Source organism: Syngnathus leptorhynchus, chromosome 21, assembly GCF_054491065.1.
Source record: "Syngnathus leptorhynchus isolate UIUO chromosome 21, UIUO_Slep, whole genome shotgun sequence".
In the NCBI taxonomy this organism is placed as follows: Eukaryota; Metazoa; Chordata; class Actinopteri; order Syngnathiformes; family Syngnathidae; genus Syngnathus; species Syngnathus leptorhynchus.
In genome coordinates, this window is record NC_141215.1 from 3,106,264 (window position 1) to 3,127,624 (window position 21,361).

Below are 21,361 nucleotides of genomic sequence, written 5' to 3' on the forward strand. Positions count from 1 at the left end.
ACGCCCACCGGGGCAGGCGAGGGAGATTTATGAACACATCGCCTCGACCGTGCATTTAGGGACCGACGGCTTGCAATCTTTTTCATTGCGGCGTTCTTCCCCCAATGGCGGCAATTTCATTTATGTGATTGCAAATAAACCTGAGCTGCAAAGTCTGGGAAGGTTTAGTTCAGGATTTGGAAGCGCTATTTAGTAGTTAAGCCCGCCGCCGCTTAATGGCGAGGAAACGGCAGTCTAGAGTCAAAGCTCAAAGACGTTAGCCAATGAAAATGGAGCTGCGGAGTAATTAGCTTAGCTTTTTCCTGTTTTCTTGTGAACGGGGCAGCGGGAGCAAGTTAGTGTCTTGGCTGATTCGCCAAACGACAAGCTAAAGTGCTTCCTCGCCACCTGAGAGCAGTAGAAATGACAAAGCATTTTTATTTGACACTTAAGTTTCCTTCTCGGACTCCTTGCTTGTTTGAAACGCAGGCGCGTGAATGTTAATTCACAATAACGCCTATGTTAGCGTTAGCCTTAAGCTAGGTAACGTTAACAATCAGGTCATCGTTAGGAGTCATTTTTTGAAAAGCTAAAGATTGTTCAAATAATTATATCAAAAACATAAATAATTGGTTCGTAAATAGTAATCGGGGGAAAATATTTTCAACAAAACAATTGTACTCGATTATTCAATTAATTGATGGGATATTTGGATAATCGAATGAAACATTTGATTCGATAAGATTTGATAAATGGCAATCGGGGGAAAATATTTGTAACCAATACAACTGTGTCTGATTATTCGATTAATTGATGGAATAATCGATTCGACAAACGTTTGACAGGAGATGGCGGATAATTCGTTGAGCGGGAACCGATCGAAAAGTGCGGATCAGGATTGTTGCGGATCCGGTGCCTCGCAAGAAAAAAAAAAAAAAAGGAGGCTCGACTTTGCACAGCCTGACTCACCAGCTGCTGACGCGAGCAGGCACAAAGAGCCCATAAAGGAGACGCAAATGGGCTCAAAAATATTTACAGCACTTTAACCGAAACGTTTGCTCGGAAAGGGACACGCCTTCCATCTCCACACTGCGCCCGCCGTGTCTTTATTTATTTTTCTTTGCCTTTCAAGTGTCAAGGATAGAATAACAGCCAGGTGCTTAACTCGGCCCCTAAAAGGAAAGGAACAGAATGAGAGCTAGTAGTGTTGGACCGAATACAAAGGGGACGGCGGCTTCTATGGAAAACGGGTTTTAGTGGTGATGGGAGGGGGGGGCGGGGTTACTTCGCTATAACAACCGCTTCTCTCCAACCCTTTGCATTAAAGTGCCTCTTTCCTTCACGAGTTCTCCCGTGTCATCCCTCCTCTCGGCCATGACAGAAATGCAGAGAGGTCTCGGCTTTGACACCGGCGGGATTTTCGCTCCCTCTGGAGTGTGTGATCCGCCGCTTCTTCTCCCGCAATTTCAATTTCAATGGCGGCGTTATTGGCAGAGCATCAAAAAAGCCTTTCGCCCGCTTAGCTAGCCCTCCTTTTTTCAACCCCTCCCGTGCCCTTGGGTCTTTCAGTCTCTCCATCTACCTTTGCAATTCAGTCAAGTGGGACCGAAGCACAAAATGCAACACAAGCTCGTTGAAAAGCTCTGGAGGAGACGCAACAGGCGCAACCCAAACGAAACCCTCCGTCGGATGAAATCGACAAATCTGGACGTCGTGATTGCCAGGAGTCTCCGAGTATTGACCGACTCTCCGTTGACCGAGCTCTCGTGAGTCGGATTGAGATTAGCTTTTGTCCTAAATCGCCGAATCAAAAGTATCCACGCCAACCCGAGAACACGTCTTAATCAATCCGTTACTGTAAACAAGATCTCGACTAACAAATCTGGATTTCGCTGCCTTTGGACTTTTTAGAAGTCAATGGCAGGGATTGTTGCGCTGAAGATGCGAAACACGTTTTATTTCACCGGCCAGATCTGGTGACCGCAAATGTGGACTTCAACAACCTTCCATTTGGAGCTGGAGCTAGCATCTGAAGAAAAAATAGAATAGGAAATGTTCAAATGATCTCGCCGTGAGGTGATGCTTTAAATACCAAGACCTGCGCTCATTTATAAAACCAAGTTTCGACGAAATCATACGACAGGAATGTGACCTTTATAACTGCGACGGCTCGCCTAGACATCAAATAAAGGTTATGGCTTATCTTTTGATACTTCTATAAATTAATTCCATCAGTCATGCGTCAGCCACCTTTTCACTTTTTACTTAAAGGCTCAGTTTGTTTTCCGAAGGACAGGCGTCAAAAGGGTGTTTCGAGTCCGGTCCGCCAAGATGGGCTTAATATCCCCTAAAGTCGTCCAACCTTCTCTTCACAGACCATTAACTTTGCTCTTTATGTCATCCCTCCAAATCTGTCTCTGTTAAACATTTCCGTACGTTTGAGTAAACACGCTTTGTCGAGAACAATATTCCGTGATGGTTTCGAGAAAATTCCCAGGGAGGAAGCGATAATGACGCCAAAGACGGACTCGGCGCTGAGGAATGCGGGTTCTTTGGCCCTTTCTATATTCGCTGTCATTTTAAGTTGAAGTGTTATTTATCTCTCAGATGTACCTTGCTTGAATCTTTGACATTTACATCAATATTATTACCCGCTCGGTATTGTATGTAGCGAGGCAGAGAATCACAGAGGGGAGGGGGGGCGAGGATTATTACGGATGAAGGAAATCGAATAATTAACCGAGCACCTGCTGCTCATGTGCGAAACATCTGCACGGAACAATGCGCTAACGCTCGCTCAAATTCCGTGCCAGCTTGTCGTGGGTTTTTTTTTTTTTCTTTCTTTCTCTCCGACAAAAGCTGAAAAGAGCTAGGGAACATTAACTGTACACGCATTTAATAGCGCACACGCAAACACGTTTGTTGGCTGGTAATTAAGGCCATGAAAGGACAACATAAGCTGCTCTTGGCTGAATCCGAATCGGGCTGGCCAGACACACGTCGCGGTGGGCTTTCCAACTGACAACACTCGCACATGGTTATTAATGAGTACACACGCCCGAACAAAACATTTCACAACACCGCGCTAGTTAAAACTGTAGCGTTGACGGATTAGCCGCCATTCAGACCAACGCAATTCCTTTTTGAGTGGAATTTCCGGCTCGGATCATTCATTGGATCTTCACACACACGCAAGCGAGCAAGCCAATTAAGAAGCTGATGGGCGGTTGCTGGCAATTAAATGATTATTAACAGGCAAGGTCTGACAAGATGAAGCATGAAAAGGCGCCTGTGTGTGCAGGCGCTAACATGTAGCTAGCGAGCCAGGGAGGGAGGGGTCCAATTAAGCCGACCCCACATGCTTTTAGACTGTCAAAGCGCATGATAACCTTTAAAAAGTCTGCAGTAAGATACATTTCTGATTACATTTTTTATTTTAACCAAGAACGCTTACAACTCCAAGCAAAAGAGAAGCACGACAACCCAAGGCTTATTTAAAAAAAATATATATAAAATATATTGAAAGCAATTAGGAGCCTAATCTGATTTTGTAATCATCAAAAGATGCAATCCCCACACTCGTGCCATATGAATGATTTAACGCGCGGCGCCTTCATCGCTAAACATTAATAATGCCGCCGTGAATACGGCCAATTGGATTTTATCTCCGTTGGCGCAAAGCGCTCCCCCGGTTCGCACTCGGAACAATCGGCGCGTGTGTAAGAATAAAAAAGCATTCCGTCGAGTTAATAAAACATGTTGACGTAGCCCGTCCTTCTGCCAAATTGTCAGGCGATGAAGACCTTTGTGTCGACCCCACGTCGGGCGCCACGGTGAGGGGAGCCGCCTTCTCCATTTTCTACTGGTAAGCACTTCTCCCGCACCATATGATTTATTTATCAACCCTTTATTTATGGCCATAGGGGATGTGTATGTATTTATTTATTTCATTTTTAACCAGGCTCTCCGTACCTGAGAACGGACAAAAAACAAAACGACCGCCATTTCTATTTCCTCCCGATCCAATGAAATCATCTTCAGGATGTCACGTGGAGAAACGTATCCCGAAAGGTTTTATCGCCGAGACGTTGAGAAGACGTTTGTTGACCCCATCAAAGCGGATCCCGTGTGATGAGTACACGCCGTGTGGCGTATGTGCTGACCTCATGAGACACGCTGGCATTTCGATAAAGCAAAGGACACGGGACACTTGACTCGAGTGTTCCCGGCGGGGGGGGGGTTGGAGAGGGGGGGGGGTGGCAGGGTCACCACGCGACGAACCGGAGAATTAACAACAGTCGGCTGTGAGGTAAAAAAAAAAGAGCGTTCGTGGTGGGGATGGCAAAGGAGCAGGTGTTGCTTTCACTTTTTCGATGTCTCTTTCAATCATTACGGCTGGGAACCAGTGGCGGTGCCATTTATAGGCTGAGTCACACCTGGTGTTAGCGGCGGGAGAGCGCCAAGCGTGAGTCATTCCGCTCTTCTCGGGAAGAATATGAGGAGATTCCGGGCCAACGCCGCTCTTAAATCGCTCGACATCTGCTTTGGATTGATTGAACACAATTGAATTGATCAAGGTTTTTTTTTTTGTCGAGGAACTCCTGTTGTGAATTAGCGGCGTATACGTCCAAATGACTCGGACGGCGAGTCGAGAACGTCGAACCGAAGCGATCAAAAGAAGTTTTGGCGTGACTTCATTTTCAGCCGTTCGCAAGGTCAGACAGTGGGAAACGGTTTTAATGGATCGATTGGAGTGACGCTAATCTGGCTGTCAGTCAAGGAGAACACGAAAGCTCGTTTGGGATTCAGCCCAGACTGAAGGTCTAATTTAAACCCAAAAAAAGTCAAGTCGCTAGCACGGCTCGCTTTGATGGCGTCTAAGTGAGGCAAAGGTAATGCCGTTTGATTCCGATCTGACTCGCTAGCCGGAGATGTAAAAGGCGGTGGCAGTGGAATGGATACTCTGCGCTTAACTCATAAAGAGGCATTGCGACATTTCCCGCGGGGGAATCTTTTGAATTTCATCAAATCTCAGAGGTATTATGAATGTCATAAACGGATCAAACGACCTTTTTATCTGGTCTGCTCGGAATTCTTGTCATACCGCTGAAGCAAATTCTCAAGTAGTTGATTGCGTTCCGGGTTATATAAAAAAAAAAAAATCGGAATGCTAATGTCTTAGCAATGCTAACCGACGTCAACTTTGACTCAACTTTACCCAAACAAACCGCTCCAAAGCTAGGCTAGTTGAGTGGAGAGTCAAGTGCGTTGTCGTTTGCGACGTGTTCCGACAAATTACATTTGTATTCTCCCGGAAGGGCAACATGACTTCTTTGCTCCATTTATAGTCTAACAAGCACCTGTAATTGACTCCAGGGCTCGTCTGTCTCCGCTGATGGTAAACAGCGAGAGGAAGTGAGCAAGCGGAGGAGCTTATGAGATTTCTCTTTAACGCGTGCATCGCTCATCTTTCCTCCCCGCCGTCCTCCTTTCCCATTCTGCTTTGGGCTCTCCCTCCATTTCTCAATCTCAATTTGTTTGAATGAGGAAAAAAAAGAAAAAAGCAGCGGGAGAGCTAAACACACAGCATCTGACACCAAACGCCGGAAAGCGTGCCGATAATAGAGCAGACAGGCGCCATTTTGTATGCCGGGGCTACGTCGGTGATTAATTGGGCTGGCGGTGTGAGCCGCGTGACTGCTGCAGTGCGCGTTCCAGTCGCTTCTGTTGTCGGGGAATGGCAACTTTTGAGATACCGTGATCATTTGCAGCTTGCTGCTTGAATGGAAACTTAGAAACTAGCCTGTCTATGGCGTTCTCTATTATATGTTAGCATTAAGCTAGCAAATGCAAGGCAAAGTTATGTTTGTTCGAAATACACAACATTTAATTACATTTGTTTTCTGTTTACTTTGATGGCAAACTCTTTTACATCACTAATTGACTGCCCCCTGTTGATTCGGAGTATTCACTACAAAAATAGTGATAAAATGAAAAAACTAAATATCTCGCTTGAGTGAATATTATCAAAATAAGAATACAATTAGACCAAAATGAGGCGACCAAATCGTTAAGCTGTAAAAACAAAGTATCTCACTCGAGTGAATACTATTAAAATGTGAATAAAATTAGACCCAAGTGAGGTCCCTCTTCATATTTTTCCTACCCTACAGTTGCCTGGAGGGTAACCAAATTTCAGACCTCTCGATTGCAGAATTGACTCTCAAATGAAGGGCAAACTTGACAGTAATGCCAAAAAATCCTTGCCTTCATGCTAATGCAACCCGACAACAAATCATAATTTCAAAGTAACACACGACAGAGGCACGTAGCCACCAAGTATTAAATGTAGCTTCCGCCGTAATAAGTAAATAAACAAACAAATAATAAATAAATCAATCAATTGTGCCAGGCACAGTGATGGACTTGGAGAAGAATAATGATCTTGCACTTTACATGGCTATGGCTCCCAGTTCTGGAGAGATTATCTCGTCTGCGCCAAACATTTGGATAAACAGCTACGCTACCAATTAAACACATTCAAAAGGCGCCGATTTAATTACTTATGACTTCTTTGTATATATTTTTCCGCTCAATCATCTATTGACTGCATGTATAGATAGGACGAGCATGCTTCTATTTAAATTAAAAGAAAAAAAAAAAAATAAGCTGTAACTGTGTCATTCGACGGGGAACAAGGGGCTTAAGGCCCATCCGACATCATCATCGCGCTGTTGGGATTTGTCGCCGGCGTGCCGAGTGTATGCACCTTGGCACATGCGAGTGTTGACTTTTTGAATTTGCAAATACCTGAACAAGCATGTTGGAGCCAGAGGAAACAAACAGACAAACAAGCACTCAGAGAATTGCACGTGTTTGTTCTGGACTTCACAGGAACATTCGGAGTCCGTTTCAAGCCCATGAGGTCAAATCTAAGAACAACATTCGTGGCTTTGTTTCGCTAAATCAATATTTTTAACACTTAAACAGTTTTGACCATTGGAATTTCATACAAACATACAGCGATGCTATTCGTTAGCCTGGCTATGGGGTTTTACATTGCTCCTTAGCATTAAGCAAAGCAGACTTTTCAGAAGCAAAGTTATGTAGTAGTAGATGTCTTCAAGTCTAGCATTCAATTTGACCAAACCGGAGATTAATTTTTACCCTCAAACTTAATGCGCTCATTTACGATTATAAAACATATGGCGATCATAATCAAACACAAAGATGCGTTGCTGAAAGTTCTACAATCAACGGATTTTTTTGTAATGATAACACTTCCAATTATTTCAAAGCCAGCACTCAAACTTCGCTATAGCGTACATTCATAGAGATTCACAACTGGCCCTCCTCCAAATCTCCATCCTGTTCTTTGCCGAGTCTCCAAGTTGACGGCTAGGACACAAGACGATTTGCATACAAGTGTGCCTGACAGCATCTCGGGGACTTTAAACAGTCTAAAATGATCTAATTATAAACAGCGCTAATCAGGACGCGCGCACAAACACACCGAGCCGTAAATCTCGTCGACTTTGTATTTTTATCTTTGGTGGAGCCAAGCTTTAAGAAAGTAAAGGATCCGCGGTTGCCCGTGACGGGCGGGCACGTCATTTTGCAAAGTTTCATAACACGATTACCGGCTCAGAAGTATATTTGACATCAAAACCCAACTGGAGGAAAACTGCAAACATCTTGTCATGATTTTTAAGACGAAAATCTGCTTGTCGAAAATAACAAAAAAAAAAAAAAAGAAAGCTAATACTGCAGCGTCGCCGCGTTTATTTCCAGAAAGAAAAAATTTTCAAGTTTCAGTCGTAGCTGAACTTTAAAATCTTGTCTGTGCAGAAAAAGGCCTTCCAGTGTATTCATCTCACTAGCGGGAGGCTTCTTGTGAGCAAAGACGAGTCAAACCCATCCTGACGTTCCCAGCGCAATATATAAATATATATATATCAACCCAGAGAAGTCAGCTCAATGGGAGATTTTAAGACAACTTCCAAAAGATCTGCTAAGAAGCTATGTAAAGAAATAAAAATCACAGTTGACTTCTTCAATTTAACAGGCTGCCTCGGCGCCATCTCGCTAAGAGTCAATAAATAGCCGCAGAATAGGATCTCGTTCTTCTTTGTTGGTATTGCTCGGCGGAAAATAACCGACTGACAACTTGTCAAAACCAAGTATGGATCAGTTCTTTTTTTTTTTCCTCACAGCTGGAATTCGGTTTATAAAAATCCAGTGGGGCGGCCATTTTATATATCTGCCTCAAGGCAGTACTTCAGTTTCAAACTCGACATATTCCAGATGTAATCTACGAAATAATGAGCCTCGCATGGATTTTCAGCTACCGCTAAAGAAAGAACTGACTTGTAAAAAAAGAAAAAAAAAAAAAAAGAATGATATCTGCGACTTCATCATTCGCTTCATAATTCCGGCAGTTAAATGTTTTATTTTTTTTTTCTCTACCAGGCGTTGTGAGTCAGAAAGAGCCCGATCTCCAACTCCGGCTGTTCCCAGGTATTAAATTCCTTCTGCTTCGATGATCAGCTGCCTGTTACTCATTCCCGCATTCCGCTGCGTTTTTTTTGTGTGCATTTTCCACGACGCACACGCTCGCTAAAAAAAAATATATATCATTAAAACTCCACTAAATGCTCCATATGCATTTCCCGGTTGTGCTAATGAGCACTATTCAATAAATGCCATTCAAATTTACAGCTGAATCCCAAAGCGCATGGATTAAAAATAAAATAAAAAAGTATTGCTCTTGGCGGTAAAAACTTCCAGAAGCCAGAGAGGGTGAGGCAAACAAGGAAAAGTGCAGAGTGAGACAAAAGCCATCTATTTTTCTCTTTCATTAGAGGTTCTCTGCATGTTGCAATGCTGGAAGAACAGCCGCGGGCGTGCGCGCTCACGAGAACGCTCGAGACCGCCGCGCCACGACCGATAGACATTCGCCAACTCGGACGTATAAGCGGCGGAACACGGCTTGTCGAGCGAGAATCGCAATTTTTGCCGGTTGCTGCCGGTGCTGCGTTTCCTTGGATTTTCTACCTCATGAATTTCGAATAGGGTCGAGCCTCTAGCGGATGTCTTCCTCTTATTTTCTACCCTTATCTTGTTTTCCTCTAATTACTTTAAACTCGAGAAATGACCCAAATGAGTCGAGGCCCCCCCCTCGAGGCCCTGCTGTGAGCGATAAAGCTCCGTGTTACAAATTAATCTCCGATGCTTGACGGCATCTAAAGTGTTTTTTTTTGGGGTTTTGTTTTTTAGGGGAGGGGGGGGTCCGGCGTCTCTGGTGGCATCTGACCGCAGCGTGGGTGGGATGTGGAGAAGAAAGTCGCTCAGAAGCAACAAAGAACAAACAGAACAAGTCCAACTACTGGTGGAAACTTTCTTCTTCCCCTCCCCGCTCTGCCTGCGCTGCCACGGCAACACGGTCAAAGTAATGACTAAATACATTATGTGTGATGGGGTGAGGTATAAAAAAATATATATAAAAATATCAATGCATGCGTAATGTCAGCCTTTTATTGATGTCTATCTAAATTTGGGCACTTTGGTCGGCCATCTGTTAACTAAATAAAGACACCGGCAGCCCGACTTTAGTTCCGAAAATGTTCCATTTAAGAAACTTTGACGTGTGTGCTTGAAACGAGTGGCTGGCAGCGGCAGATTAAGACCTTGGATAATACCGCGGAGGTCCTGGCTGAGAACGAGGGGTGGAGGATGACGCAATTGTAAAAAAAAAATGAGAATCCAGTCGAGACGATGGGAGATTAACGAGGCTGCAAATCTAATAAGAAGCCCTGAAAACAGCGTAAAATACGTACGATGCTGTGTAAATTACAATTTACCACTTTGAATAAGAACAGAGTGACCGTGGAAAGAAAAGCCAAATTTCAAATTAGTGGCCTCTGTCAAAGTTTGGGAGAGAAGAAGCGGCGGCGGAATGTTCCGTGCGCCGGCCGTCATTTGTCAGGTTGGATTGCAGAGCGGCGTTAATTGCTCCGAACATCCATTTCGATGTAAATATGGCGGAAACCGATGGAAGCGAAGAGGAGAACTTGAATGCTTGACATTATTTTCCTTAATGATAACAGACGGATGAGTTTGCGAGATTTGATTTGACATCTAGCTCGATTGAGATCGATCCAATTAGCGGTTAAACCAATGAGTCGATGAATCGGCTTTAGTTCCTCGCGCTGACTCTTAAAGCTTCGAGTCAATAAGTGACCGCGCTGGATCGAACGCGATGGCCGCAGTTCTGTTCGGATCGAACGGTTCTGTTTAATTTCAGAACTTTTTTCCCCTTCCCGAAGAATTGACGGCGAGGAAACGACGATGGAGAGAAACGAGCAGTCAGACGAGATGGATGGAGAGCATCGATCCCCCCCCGTCGCACATCCCGGCGTTCCGGCTTTCCGACACGGCTTGTTGCTAACGTAACAATGCAATCGCCGCGCCGACAGAGTTGTAATTCTGGTCCAGTCACTCGGGCTAATCAGCCTCGTGCCGGCCCGCCATCCATCAGCCGGGGCCTGTCGGAGGACGAGTGTGCGTTTGCAATCTTTGGAGAGATGTGTGCACGCCTCGTTTGATTTATTAGCAGCAAGACCGGGAGTAAGGATCTACAAATGGAGTGTCACGCGAGGGTACGGGGATATTGAATCAGATTAAAAAAAAACAACAACAAAAAAACGCACAGTGCTAGACAACTATTGGATTTCAATGTAGGAATTGATTTATTCGACGAGTCGATTCGGAGTTGCCCAAGTGTTTTGTGTCCGCCCAATGAAACCACAGTAACCAAAAATTACTGAGCTGGAAACAAATCAATTGAGGAAAAGCAGTAAGGTGGGGGTGGGGGGGGGGGGATTCCTGTTGGTCATCATATCTGAGCCAACTGATAGAAATTGGCAATTTTGGGCGAGATGAGATGAAAGTGGCGAAGGTAATAATCGGCGTCTTTTTAATGTCCTGTGGAGACGGCAATGCGATTCCACAAAGGGTTGTTAACTCCTAATGGATATTGTCAGTTGGGAGACGGCGACCATAAGGCTGGCATCGCCTCGATTTTAATACAATCGTCTGTTAAGGTCCTCTGAAGCAAGAATTGCAACAAAAAAAAGGAGGTTGGACAAAAATTCCCCCCAAAAAAACAACCATCTTTTGCAAGATGCCAAGGATGAGCTAGCAAAGAGCTTGGTTCACATGAGCGTTCTCCAAAGACAGCTTCACCTTGAGATGAATAGCAAGGCCGCTTTAATTAGTTACGCACGGACGGCTCGACGCTTGTACGACACCCACTCGCTCAAACCCCCTCCGAGCATCTTCGGGCGCGCGTGACTCAGCGATGCGGGTCCCCCGATGAAAAGTCGAACGTTTCTAATGAGTCTAATGAAGGACATGAAGCGGGGAGCTAAATTGACCCGAGGGACAACGTTGCGCATCCTTGAGAATCAAGAGAATATTTTTTTTTTTTTATCAAAAGCATCGTGATCTAAGCGCTAAAATGCGCACAATCCAGTATCATTAGCATCACTAGCGGAATGGCGGAAAAATGGTGAAAAGCGCCGAGACGACGAGATGGGTAAATAGACAAAAGTGGCGAGACTTGAGTTTGGGCAAGCTCAGGTGCGCAGGTGTGTTTCTCCAGCAGCCATTTAAAAAGAAATCTCCAGACACAAGCAGGACAAACTGATTCACAGACCTCGAGGTTAAGGTGACATCTCCCGCGCTAGGGCCATTAGTCGCATTAGGGGGCGAAAAGCATTCCCTGCAGTACCGAGAACCCTTGTCCTTGGTGACTTTCAATTACAAGAAACGATAAAAAAAAAAGAAAAATAATCATATATGTGTTTTTACAAAAATTGAAATAATGTTTTTCTTTTTTTTATTAGCTATATTTATCATATATACTTCTTACTTTTTTATTTATTACATGTATTATTTGTTTTATCTCACTCCCTTGGAATTGATATAGAGAGAAACTGGTTCGAAACGAAAGACCAGAAGCTTCTTCATATATATATATATATATATATATATATATATATATATATATATATATATATATATATATATATATATATAGTTTTTACAAAAATTGAAATAAAGTTTTTCTTTTTTTTAATTAGCTAAATTTATCATATAAAATACACTATTTTTTTAAAATAATATTTTTGATTTATTACATTATTATTATCTGTTTTATCTCGCTCCCTTGAAATTGATATAGAGAGAAACTGGTCCGAGACGAAAGACCAGAAGCTTCTGCAAAGCGCAGTGGAAAAAGGCGGCGCATTAGTTCGGAGCCCGAGAACTAATGAAACGAATCGGGACATAAATGATTAATTATACTCTCATTTTCTTGCTTTTGTCGTCGACTGCTGGCCTTTAGTTTGTCTATGTGGGTCATGGAGGCAAGAGTAGGTCATGGCTCGTTTCAAAGCATTCCTGTTATTTGAAGCGCGTTTTCGCTTTCCATGTGGCGTATTTAGCAATTCCCTCAGCGGGAGGGGGGGAGGTTGGGCCCCCCCTCGGAGCGAGAACACCTGCATCTTTTGCTGAGCAATAAAATCAGACGGCAACACAGCGGAAAAGCTCCGCTCCACTGCGGATTTAAACTCGCTGGCCTCCCCCAGCCAGAGATAAGCTCTCCTGCTCCGTTCGAGAAATCCCACCACATATCACAGATGGGGGAAGTGAATTATCACCGCTTTGAAGTGCAAAGCGACACCGTTGACGGAAAGGGGACGCAAAACCGCCGCCTTGGATTTATACCGGCGCCTCGGAAGAAACAAAGTCCGTTTTTCATGGTTTCGCGTGGAGTTTTATGAGGTCTTGAGTGGGGAGGAAAAGGGAGGCAAAAGCAGGTGACAGCAGTTTGGCTGCAATGTTGTAAAGCTTTCCCAAGACCTTAAATTGCAAAAAGCGGGCGGGAGAGTTCCGACCTTTGCCAAGGCTTGCGCGTTTGTCAACTGCCGACTCCGTGGACGGCCGTGATATATCTCCATAGCTACAAAGCCCGGTCGAGTTACATCCTGTTCCAGAATCGATTCCTCTTTTACAAACTGTGTGTAATCTGGATCAGATCCAGATTAAATTCACAAATTCGGCTTCAACGTGAGAATCCAGGATGCTCCAACAAGGTATTTTTAGCGTACGCCTACAGCAGTCATTTTTTAAACGCAAAATTTTTCTGCTGACTGTCATGTGGACTGAAAAAATAGCTGCGGCAAACTTTTTCTCGCCGGCTCCTCCGGGGAGCCGAGCTCGGCGGCGGCACACGGAAGTAGGACATATCCCGCTCGGGAGGCAGCGGCATCCTTCCGATCGTCATGACGACGATAAACCACCGCCTCGGTCCCGGCTTTAGGTCCCGGCTCGTTTGTGGCCTGCTAACGACATTAGCATGCAAAAACGCTCACGGAGGAGAGTAAACAATGGTGCGCCAATTAAAACGAATCCTCGCCATTAGCATGCAGGAGAGCCTCGTATGGGCTGTAATCATCGCACCGCAATCACAAAATAATCACAGAGAACTTCCCGGCGGTTCACAGCAAAAAAATAAATTGGCAAGCAGTCCACGAAACTGAACCTGAATTTTGTTTCAATCATCACCTGGCCATTGTTAGCTGTCCGGGCTCTGACATCGTCTTACGTGCTCACATGTGTACACAAAGCGACTGCTGTCACAGCACGACAAATACACACACACACACACACACACACACACACACACACACACACACACACACACACACACACACACACACACACACACACACACACACACACACACACACACACACACACACACACACACACACACACACACACACACACACACACACACACACACACACACACACACACACACACACACACACACACACACACACACACACACACACACACACACACACACACACACACACACACACACACACACACACACACACACACACACACACACACACACTCTCTCGGAGGGGCAAAAGAGCGAGCGCACTCTCTGCTGACTCGTCTCCAACACACACACGGCGATGTGACACCGCGGTAAACATCGATGTGCTGACTTGCCGCAGCTCGCAGCCCCGAGGCGAGCCGGCTCCAAACATGCACACAGAAGAGTCGGAAATGGACGATCGAGAAAAAGAGAGGGGAGGGGTGGAGGGGCGAGCGAGACGGCCTTCACGTCTTCAGGCCCGTCAGTCAGTAAATATTTGCCCAAAGTGATGTTTCGCAATAAGACAAGGAAGCCCGGGCCCATTTCGCATCCGTCAATATCACTCGGCGCGTTTCACGAGTTGATGCGAGGCGGCGTGTCGACATGAGGGACAAAAAAAAAAAAAAAAAAAACCCGGAGATTCCACTTTCATTTACTCTCATGCAATTAGCTTGCTCTCTCGCTTCACCACTTGCTCTCGCTTAATACGGCCGTGATTGTGAATTGACTCGCACTTCATGGTAGCCATTCATTGCTAAGATGCTTTTAAATAAATACGTGAATCAAATATGAAAGAACCGAACGCACCGACACCGCGGGGGGGTCGGGGGGGGGGGGAGTACTTAGATACAAATGGAAGTGGCCTAGATTGTATTTGTTTACTTCCGCGTCTATTTCAGGTTGGGAGACTTGAAGATGAAAAGAGACGAATAAAAACCACATGTTGGCATTTCCCTTTCGTTTCTACTCACCTTTGAGACGCAACATCAGGCGTCGATTATTTTTTTCAAGTGCTACCGGTTAGACATCAAAGGAGGCTTTTGTTAAGACTTGAAATGAAGAAAACCACCCAACGCATCTGAGATGATCTTAGAAGCTAAATTTTCCAACAATTCTGGTTTAAATCACCAGAGCCCAAAATCTGTTCACAAAAACCTCATTCAACAAAAAAAAATAATAATCTGGTTCCTTACCGGTTTCTCGTGAGATCTGGACGAAGGCCTCCACGCCACTCTCGCCGTAGTTTCCCTCAGAGGCCAACGTGGACACATAGTTCCACTCCATGGCCGTCACAATGTCCATCATGGCCTGCGCCTGGTAGGAGTCCGGCGGGACCACACGGGAGAAGAAATCGTAGCGGGTGTTGTCGCTCAGCTCGGGGGCCGTGGAGGCGTAGCTGATCTGAGGGATCTAAAGACGGCGGCGAGAAAGCCAGAGGAAAAAAAATGAGTCAGCGAAAATCGTTCAGGCGAGGAAGCCGGGACACATACTGGGGGAGTTTGGGAACTGAAGGACGAGAACCGGGGTCGGACCAGAACGCGTCTTTAAAGCTGATGGGGATCTCACACATGGGTATGTGTGAGAGGCTGACAGGTAGATTGATTTTACCACCATCAAGGGCTGTGGCGGCTCATTAGCATTCGTTAGAAAGTTTCGGCAAACATACATTAAAGTGTCAGCTGTCTGTCAGAAGGCTCGCAAGTGCTGAGCGCAGCCGAATCGGGATGACGGTAAGTAATTAAACGTGGACGTGTGTGTGTGTGTGTGTGTGTGTGTGTGTGTGTGTGCGTGCGTGCTCGATTTTCAAATGCCTTTATTCCCTTTTATGTGAAGCGGTTGCCACTTTGCATCTGCACGTTGGCATTTTCTAAAGGTCGTCGATACCTCGTGTGACTATTTTTTTTTTTGGGACAAGTCCAGCGTGTTCTTCCTGTTCCGACACAAATGATGATCATTTTTGCTGTTATTTTCTCTGTATGAACTTTTTTTTTTTTTTGGGCGATATCGGCGCAGTGACAGCGTATGCATAATTCATGGAGGCCACAGATGGCAAATAACCCCAAACTCAAAACAATTGGCGAAACAACGCGTGCGCGCTCATGTAAGTTAATGAGCATTTTCGTTTGTCCTCTCGCTCTCGTTGCAAATAGACACATCTCCATTTCAAAGAAGAAAAGAAAAGGCACGGCGGCGAGGAAATGCGATATTTATCTGTTTACGAGAGCGCCGCAAACACGACCGAGTGACCTGTGCAAACGATCCACTTTGATCTTTTATTTTAGATTTTACAAATGTGCAGAGAATGGAGAAGTATGCAAATCGGCCGTGCTGGATTTTCATGCACCTGTTAGATATTTTATAATAATGCAAACCACGCACTCACTGGTGGAGAAAGGATTTTTTTTTCTTAGTTTTTTTTTTTTTTTAAACAAAGCCCAAAAATTCTTTATAAAAACAAATATTTGCTGTATTTTCCCTACAAGTGACAGATGGAAATGCGGAAAAGGGAAAAATAAAACCATTAAAAAGTCGACTGAAGCATATTTTGAGGAGGCCAATGCCCCTGTGGTCCCCCCCTCTAGCTCCGCTTCTGGCTGCTCTGAAAACATCACATTTGTCAAGAATACACTCAAATTCTCCAACAAGTCACTTTATAGCGCAATATTAGCACAGCAGAATTTCCAATCCTGGGTCGCCAATGTGGCGCGAGATGTAAGTTTTGCCTCCAAAGTGAGCGGAGTTGGGAATTAGCGACGAGGAAATTAATGGCTTGGTTCACCCACACCGCCGGGGAAGGAGATTACACTTCCAATCCTCCTATAATTCCATTTGCTCTAATGAATGTGTGTGTGTGTGTGTGTGTGTGTGTGTATGATACAGAGCGAAAAAGGATGCACTGCTTAAAAAGGAGTTTCAATTAGCGCTGGAGACACGCCTTTGCATTTATATACCTTGAAAAAAAAAAAAAAAAAAAACACTCAATGCTGGCTGAAAGGGCAACTTTTATCCGACATGGTCACACTAGTCTGATTTCCTTGAGTTCAATTCATCCCCCCCAAAAAAAAAAAAAAAAGTTTGTCTCTTGTGGTGTTGCGTGTAAAATGTCAGCAAACGGCACTCAGTCTCGTTTTCACCATGCGGGCGCTTTCAGCGACCTTTTTCAAATGCCTTTTTGCAAGGGCCCGGTGATACAGAGAAAATCCGAGGTCCGAATTTGCTCTTTGGAAAGAAAGGCGGTCAGTGATTTATATGATAATAATTACATGTGATCTCGCTACACACGTATGTATAATATATGTAGTGTGTGTGTCTTGCGGTAATGGAGCTGTCGTGCCCATCGCTCGAGCCTGATTGATCACCCGGGTCGGGAACTAATTAACCCGGACCGAATCGCAGACGCTTATGTGACTCGCTTTTATATTAAAACACGCACGGTGTCACGTGAAAGTGCCAGCTGGCTCTTCACCATGATTTACATTCTGAATGTATTATTTGTTGACCACGATAAATTTGATGTTATTTGGCAGCCGGGTCAGAACTTTCAACTACAGCTTACAAATCAATATTGTAGCAAAAAAAAAAAATGTTGAGGGAAACGTTGGCTGAATTTACAAATTTGACAGCCAGGAGTCAAGCGTTCGTTTTTTGTTTTTTTTTCCCCCAACTTTAATTGGCAGGCCGAGTTCCAAGATGGCGGACGGCTCACCTGCTGTTACTTTTAATTGCTGCGACTGTGACGCGGGCATTAGACAGGCCAAGTCGGGGTTCAGGGTCTAATTGGGAAGAGGGGGACCTCCATAGACTGCGGGGGGGGGGGGGGGGGGGGGAGGTCACCAAAGTCCCCACGTGTCGCACTCGACAAGATTTTTATATCCACTTTTGGATCTTATTTGAGGAATTCCTAATCGTTGATTTTTTTTTTCATTCTGTATCGACAGAAAAATCTAGCGACTGGAAAAAAAAAAAAAATCAGATGGTGGTTTTAAGCGGCGGTAAATTTGCAAGCTAAATCAAGCTAATAGACGTCCAATATTGATCAATACCACACACACAAGTCGTTCCCATTACTCCTTATTTATGAGCGCATCCTTACAGTATTTCAAAAGCTTGTTAAGCGTTGTTTACAGCGGCAGGCTTTTATCCAAAGACAGGTCAAATTAAATAATGCGACTATATAACATATCGATTGCGAGCGGAGAGAACGCAACGGCATTGACTTTGCACTCGCTCATTTCCTCCGCTGCTTTTATTTGCCGCAAAACAACATTGGCGTGCCCCGCCGTTGCACCTATCACAGGAAGCCTTGAGGTTTTTTGTTTTTTTTTTCTTTTTAAATGTTGACAAGCAAACACACAAGGATGAAGGATGAAAATTGGGTAAGGCGGATAAAAAGAAAGCTACCTGGAGAGGAAAGACAAACAACATAAGACAATAACAAAAGGACAGCTTTTTAATAGGAACCGAAAAAGAAACAAGAAGAGAGAGTGAAGGACGGATTTACAGGTGTAATTATTGCCGATGCCAAAATGCAATCAAAGATCAGGACGGGAGGACGCAAGCAGTGACAGTGATGAGAGGGGAAAAAGCAAGAAAGAATGTACAAAGTCGCTTTTGAAAAGCACGCGAGTGCCCGGGTTCACCTCCAATGTACTGTAGGCGCCCTTCAAATGAACCGGATTACAAATTCTTTTTCAAATCTCCGTAAGGTGACTATTAATTAACCATCATGACGACTACTAATACTCACTTTGGGGTCGGCTATTAGCATTGCTAGCTTAGCAGCGCTCAACTTCACACTATATCGAATAAAATGGCTTCTTGGTTGATAGAATTCGTTGCATTTTCTTTCAAACTAGTCATTTTATATCTCTTAATGTATTCTTGATATTCGTGTTGTGTTTGATGTTATGCTACTAGCTTAAATGGTGGCTAGCCACGGCTAGTTTTTCAACACTGGTCTTCTCACAATGGCTTTTACACTGGTTTTTATTATGACCCATTTTATAAACTCTGAAAATATATAACATTTACTTTTTTATATCCCGTACATGAATTTGACATTTTAGGATGCATCTGTTTTGTTCATGGCACTGCTAGCAGAGCAGCAATCTATGAAAACAATAAAAACAAGTTGATGCACATACGGAATTTGACATTGAAACTTAAAAATAAAAATTTCAATATTAAATTAATGTTAACATTTGCTCCCAAATGCCACAGATGGCCTTCTAGAAATTAGCATACTTGTACACGCCGCGGTAATTATAAACCGCTTTTCTCGGCTTATAATCACGCTGCATTTCTTACTACGCTCGCCATGTTACGGTACACAACTCTAAATTCAAATTTGCCTGGATACTCTAATTTAATTTCAGTTCCGTAATCTTAATCACATTTTGACTGGATAGCATTCCCCTCAATTAACTGCCAATTAGCCGAGGGTATCGGGCACCGCGCTGCGTGTAGAAATAAATAGCACAAATCGTCAGTCGTGTGACATTCTCCTCGGTGTCAGCGCACCAGTGGCGAGGCACGGGCTAAAATTGAAGGCGTCGCGCAGCCGTGGGGGGCGGCGGCGGCGGCTACATGCTAGGCGTTGCGTGAAGCTGTGATAGCAACTCATGGCTTGCGTCAATTTGAATTTCAACAGGAACCTTATTAAAACCTGCACTTATCTGCAAGCAATTTATGAATCTGTGCCTGCTGCTGAGCCTAAAGAAAAGGTCACGAGAGGAAGATGAAGGCTAGTGAATCATACGTAGACCAAACAATCATTCTCTTTCGATTAAAAACAAAATGGACGATTGTGACCACGCCCACTTTTCGATCCAAGGCCCCCACCCGCGGTTTCGCCTCTTGCTTTTTGTTTTTCCCCGCCGTGAAACAAAATTGCTTCCTGACAGCACTCCATTGTCACTTTTTACGCATCTCTCTAAAAGTGTGCGCGAGCCAAGACGTGCGTGCGTTCATGTGTGTGTGTGTGGAGGCGGGGCATCGACGTGAGCACTTGACACCTGCCGCCATCCGTGCGCGACGCCGGCGGCGCATCTGTCTGATGCCCTGGTGTGCGACCGAAAAGCCACAAATGTCATGAATTCAGAAAAGAATCCAAAGACTTGCAAGCGGCGCTTTGCTGATGGAAAATAGATTATACACACAAGTAAGTGTCAGGAGAATTATTCATGGGCGCTCAGAGTCAGATTGTTATGGAGCCTCATTTATCACAAAACGGGACCGATACAAGATGGATTTGGACTTATATTAGTGGAAGAAGGCGAGCTTGTCAACGGAATAAAACTCGGGACTTGTTTTATGCCATTGTGAAGGGAGCATTCAACTAAAAGACCTAAATGTTCAACTTGATTTTACATAACATTAGAATGAATAAAGACAAATAGTGAAATTCGGACAAATTTTATCTTTTTTTTTAACGCCCCTGACATATCCTTGGCCACCCACTTTCAAGAAAAAAAATCCTAGCACCGCCACTGCGTTGACTAGCCAACAACAGCGGCTATTTATTTCCTTCATCAGATGTTTTCACTCGTTAAGATGCTACGCAAATGGGCGGCTGTATCAACAGCTAGTAAAAAAAAAAGTCGACTTTGATTTTCTTGCCCGCAGTTGAGGGCTGCCCTTCATCCTCGAAAGGACACGCACACAGCTGGAGCTTTAAACCCAGCAATTTGAGCGTTAGCACGAAGCGCGATTGCTCGCTCGCTGTTTGCCCTCCCCGGCTTCCAAAAAAGGCCTTGATAAGACCAAGCCTTGAAAGTAAATCGTGCTGCTGAGCTGAAACGCACAAAGTGGGGAACCGACGAAGGTCGTGATTAAAATTAGGACGTCGGCGGCCGCTTCATCGATTGCCAAAGTGCAAACTTTTCTCGCCGTGCCTTTAAAGAGGGCAAAAGCGATGCCAGCGTTTCTCAACGGGCAGCTGGGCCAGCCACGGTGGCAATATGGACGCTTTGCCCGAGCCGCTGGGGAGAACGCCGTCAAGGCTGCGGGGGAACGGCCTCGTTATCTGCTCCGGGTCCTCTCGGGGCTATCATTTTTATTTTTAGGGAGGCAAGCCGTCTTGTTGCCCGATGCAACAATTGACGCATCCCCTTGCGCATTATTTGAGTCACACGCTGAGAAGCTGTTTTTTTTTTTTTTTTTAAATCATCACAGTTCATCGAAGGATTATTCATCCCCGTGGCACACAAAGGCGTCAATTCCGGTTTGGTCGGCAGATAAAACCGCTCAGGTGGTTTACAAATTTTATTGTGCGTGAAGCTTTATAGACTGCTGAAAAATAACAAAGTAATTACATTTATGTACGTTGAGGCCATTTTTCAGTCATTAGCCAGAAGCGCGGGCAGACCTCTGCCAAGGCCGAATATTAAATAAGCGAGTGGAACGGAATACAAAGCAACACAATTCACTTAACGGTCCCAACCCGTCCAAGATGTGAGATCAAATAAAACGACCACTAGAGGGCGATGGAAAGGAAAGCAAAGTGGGGAGAGCGTGAATGGATAAATGAATTGTTTCATAGGGTGGAGGTGGTGGTAGTCAGTCAGGAGGGGGCGGGGCTTTTGTTCTCGGGGTTCAGTGAAGGGGAGATGATGAAAGATTTGACAAAAAGAAAAAGCTGGGATG

At 44.6% G+C, this 21,361-nt stretch overlaps 1 protein-coding gene across 4 annotated transcripts in view; it reads right to left on the reverse strand.

Moving 5' to 3' along the window:
* grm8a (glutamate receptor, metabotropic 8a) overlaps positions 1–21,361 on the reverse strand; it is an 83,242-nt gene that overhangs the window by 33,972 nt on the left and 27,909 nt on the right. For all 4 annotated transcript variants that reach the window (XR_015063051.1, XM_085901617.1, XM_085901616.1 and 1 more), the window contains exon 2: positions 14,911–15,127. Coding sequence is in view for 3 of the 4 variants with exons in the window: in XM_085901617.1 (XP_085757743.1) it covers positions 14,911–15,127 (217 nt within the window). In the remaining variant the exon portion in view is untranslated. The remainder of the gene's footprint in view (positions 1–14,910; positions 15,128–21,361) is intronic.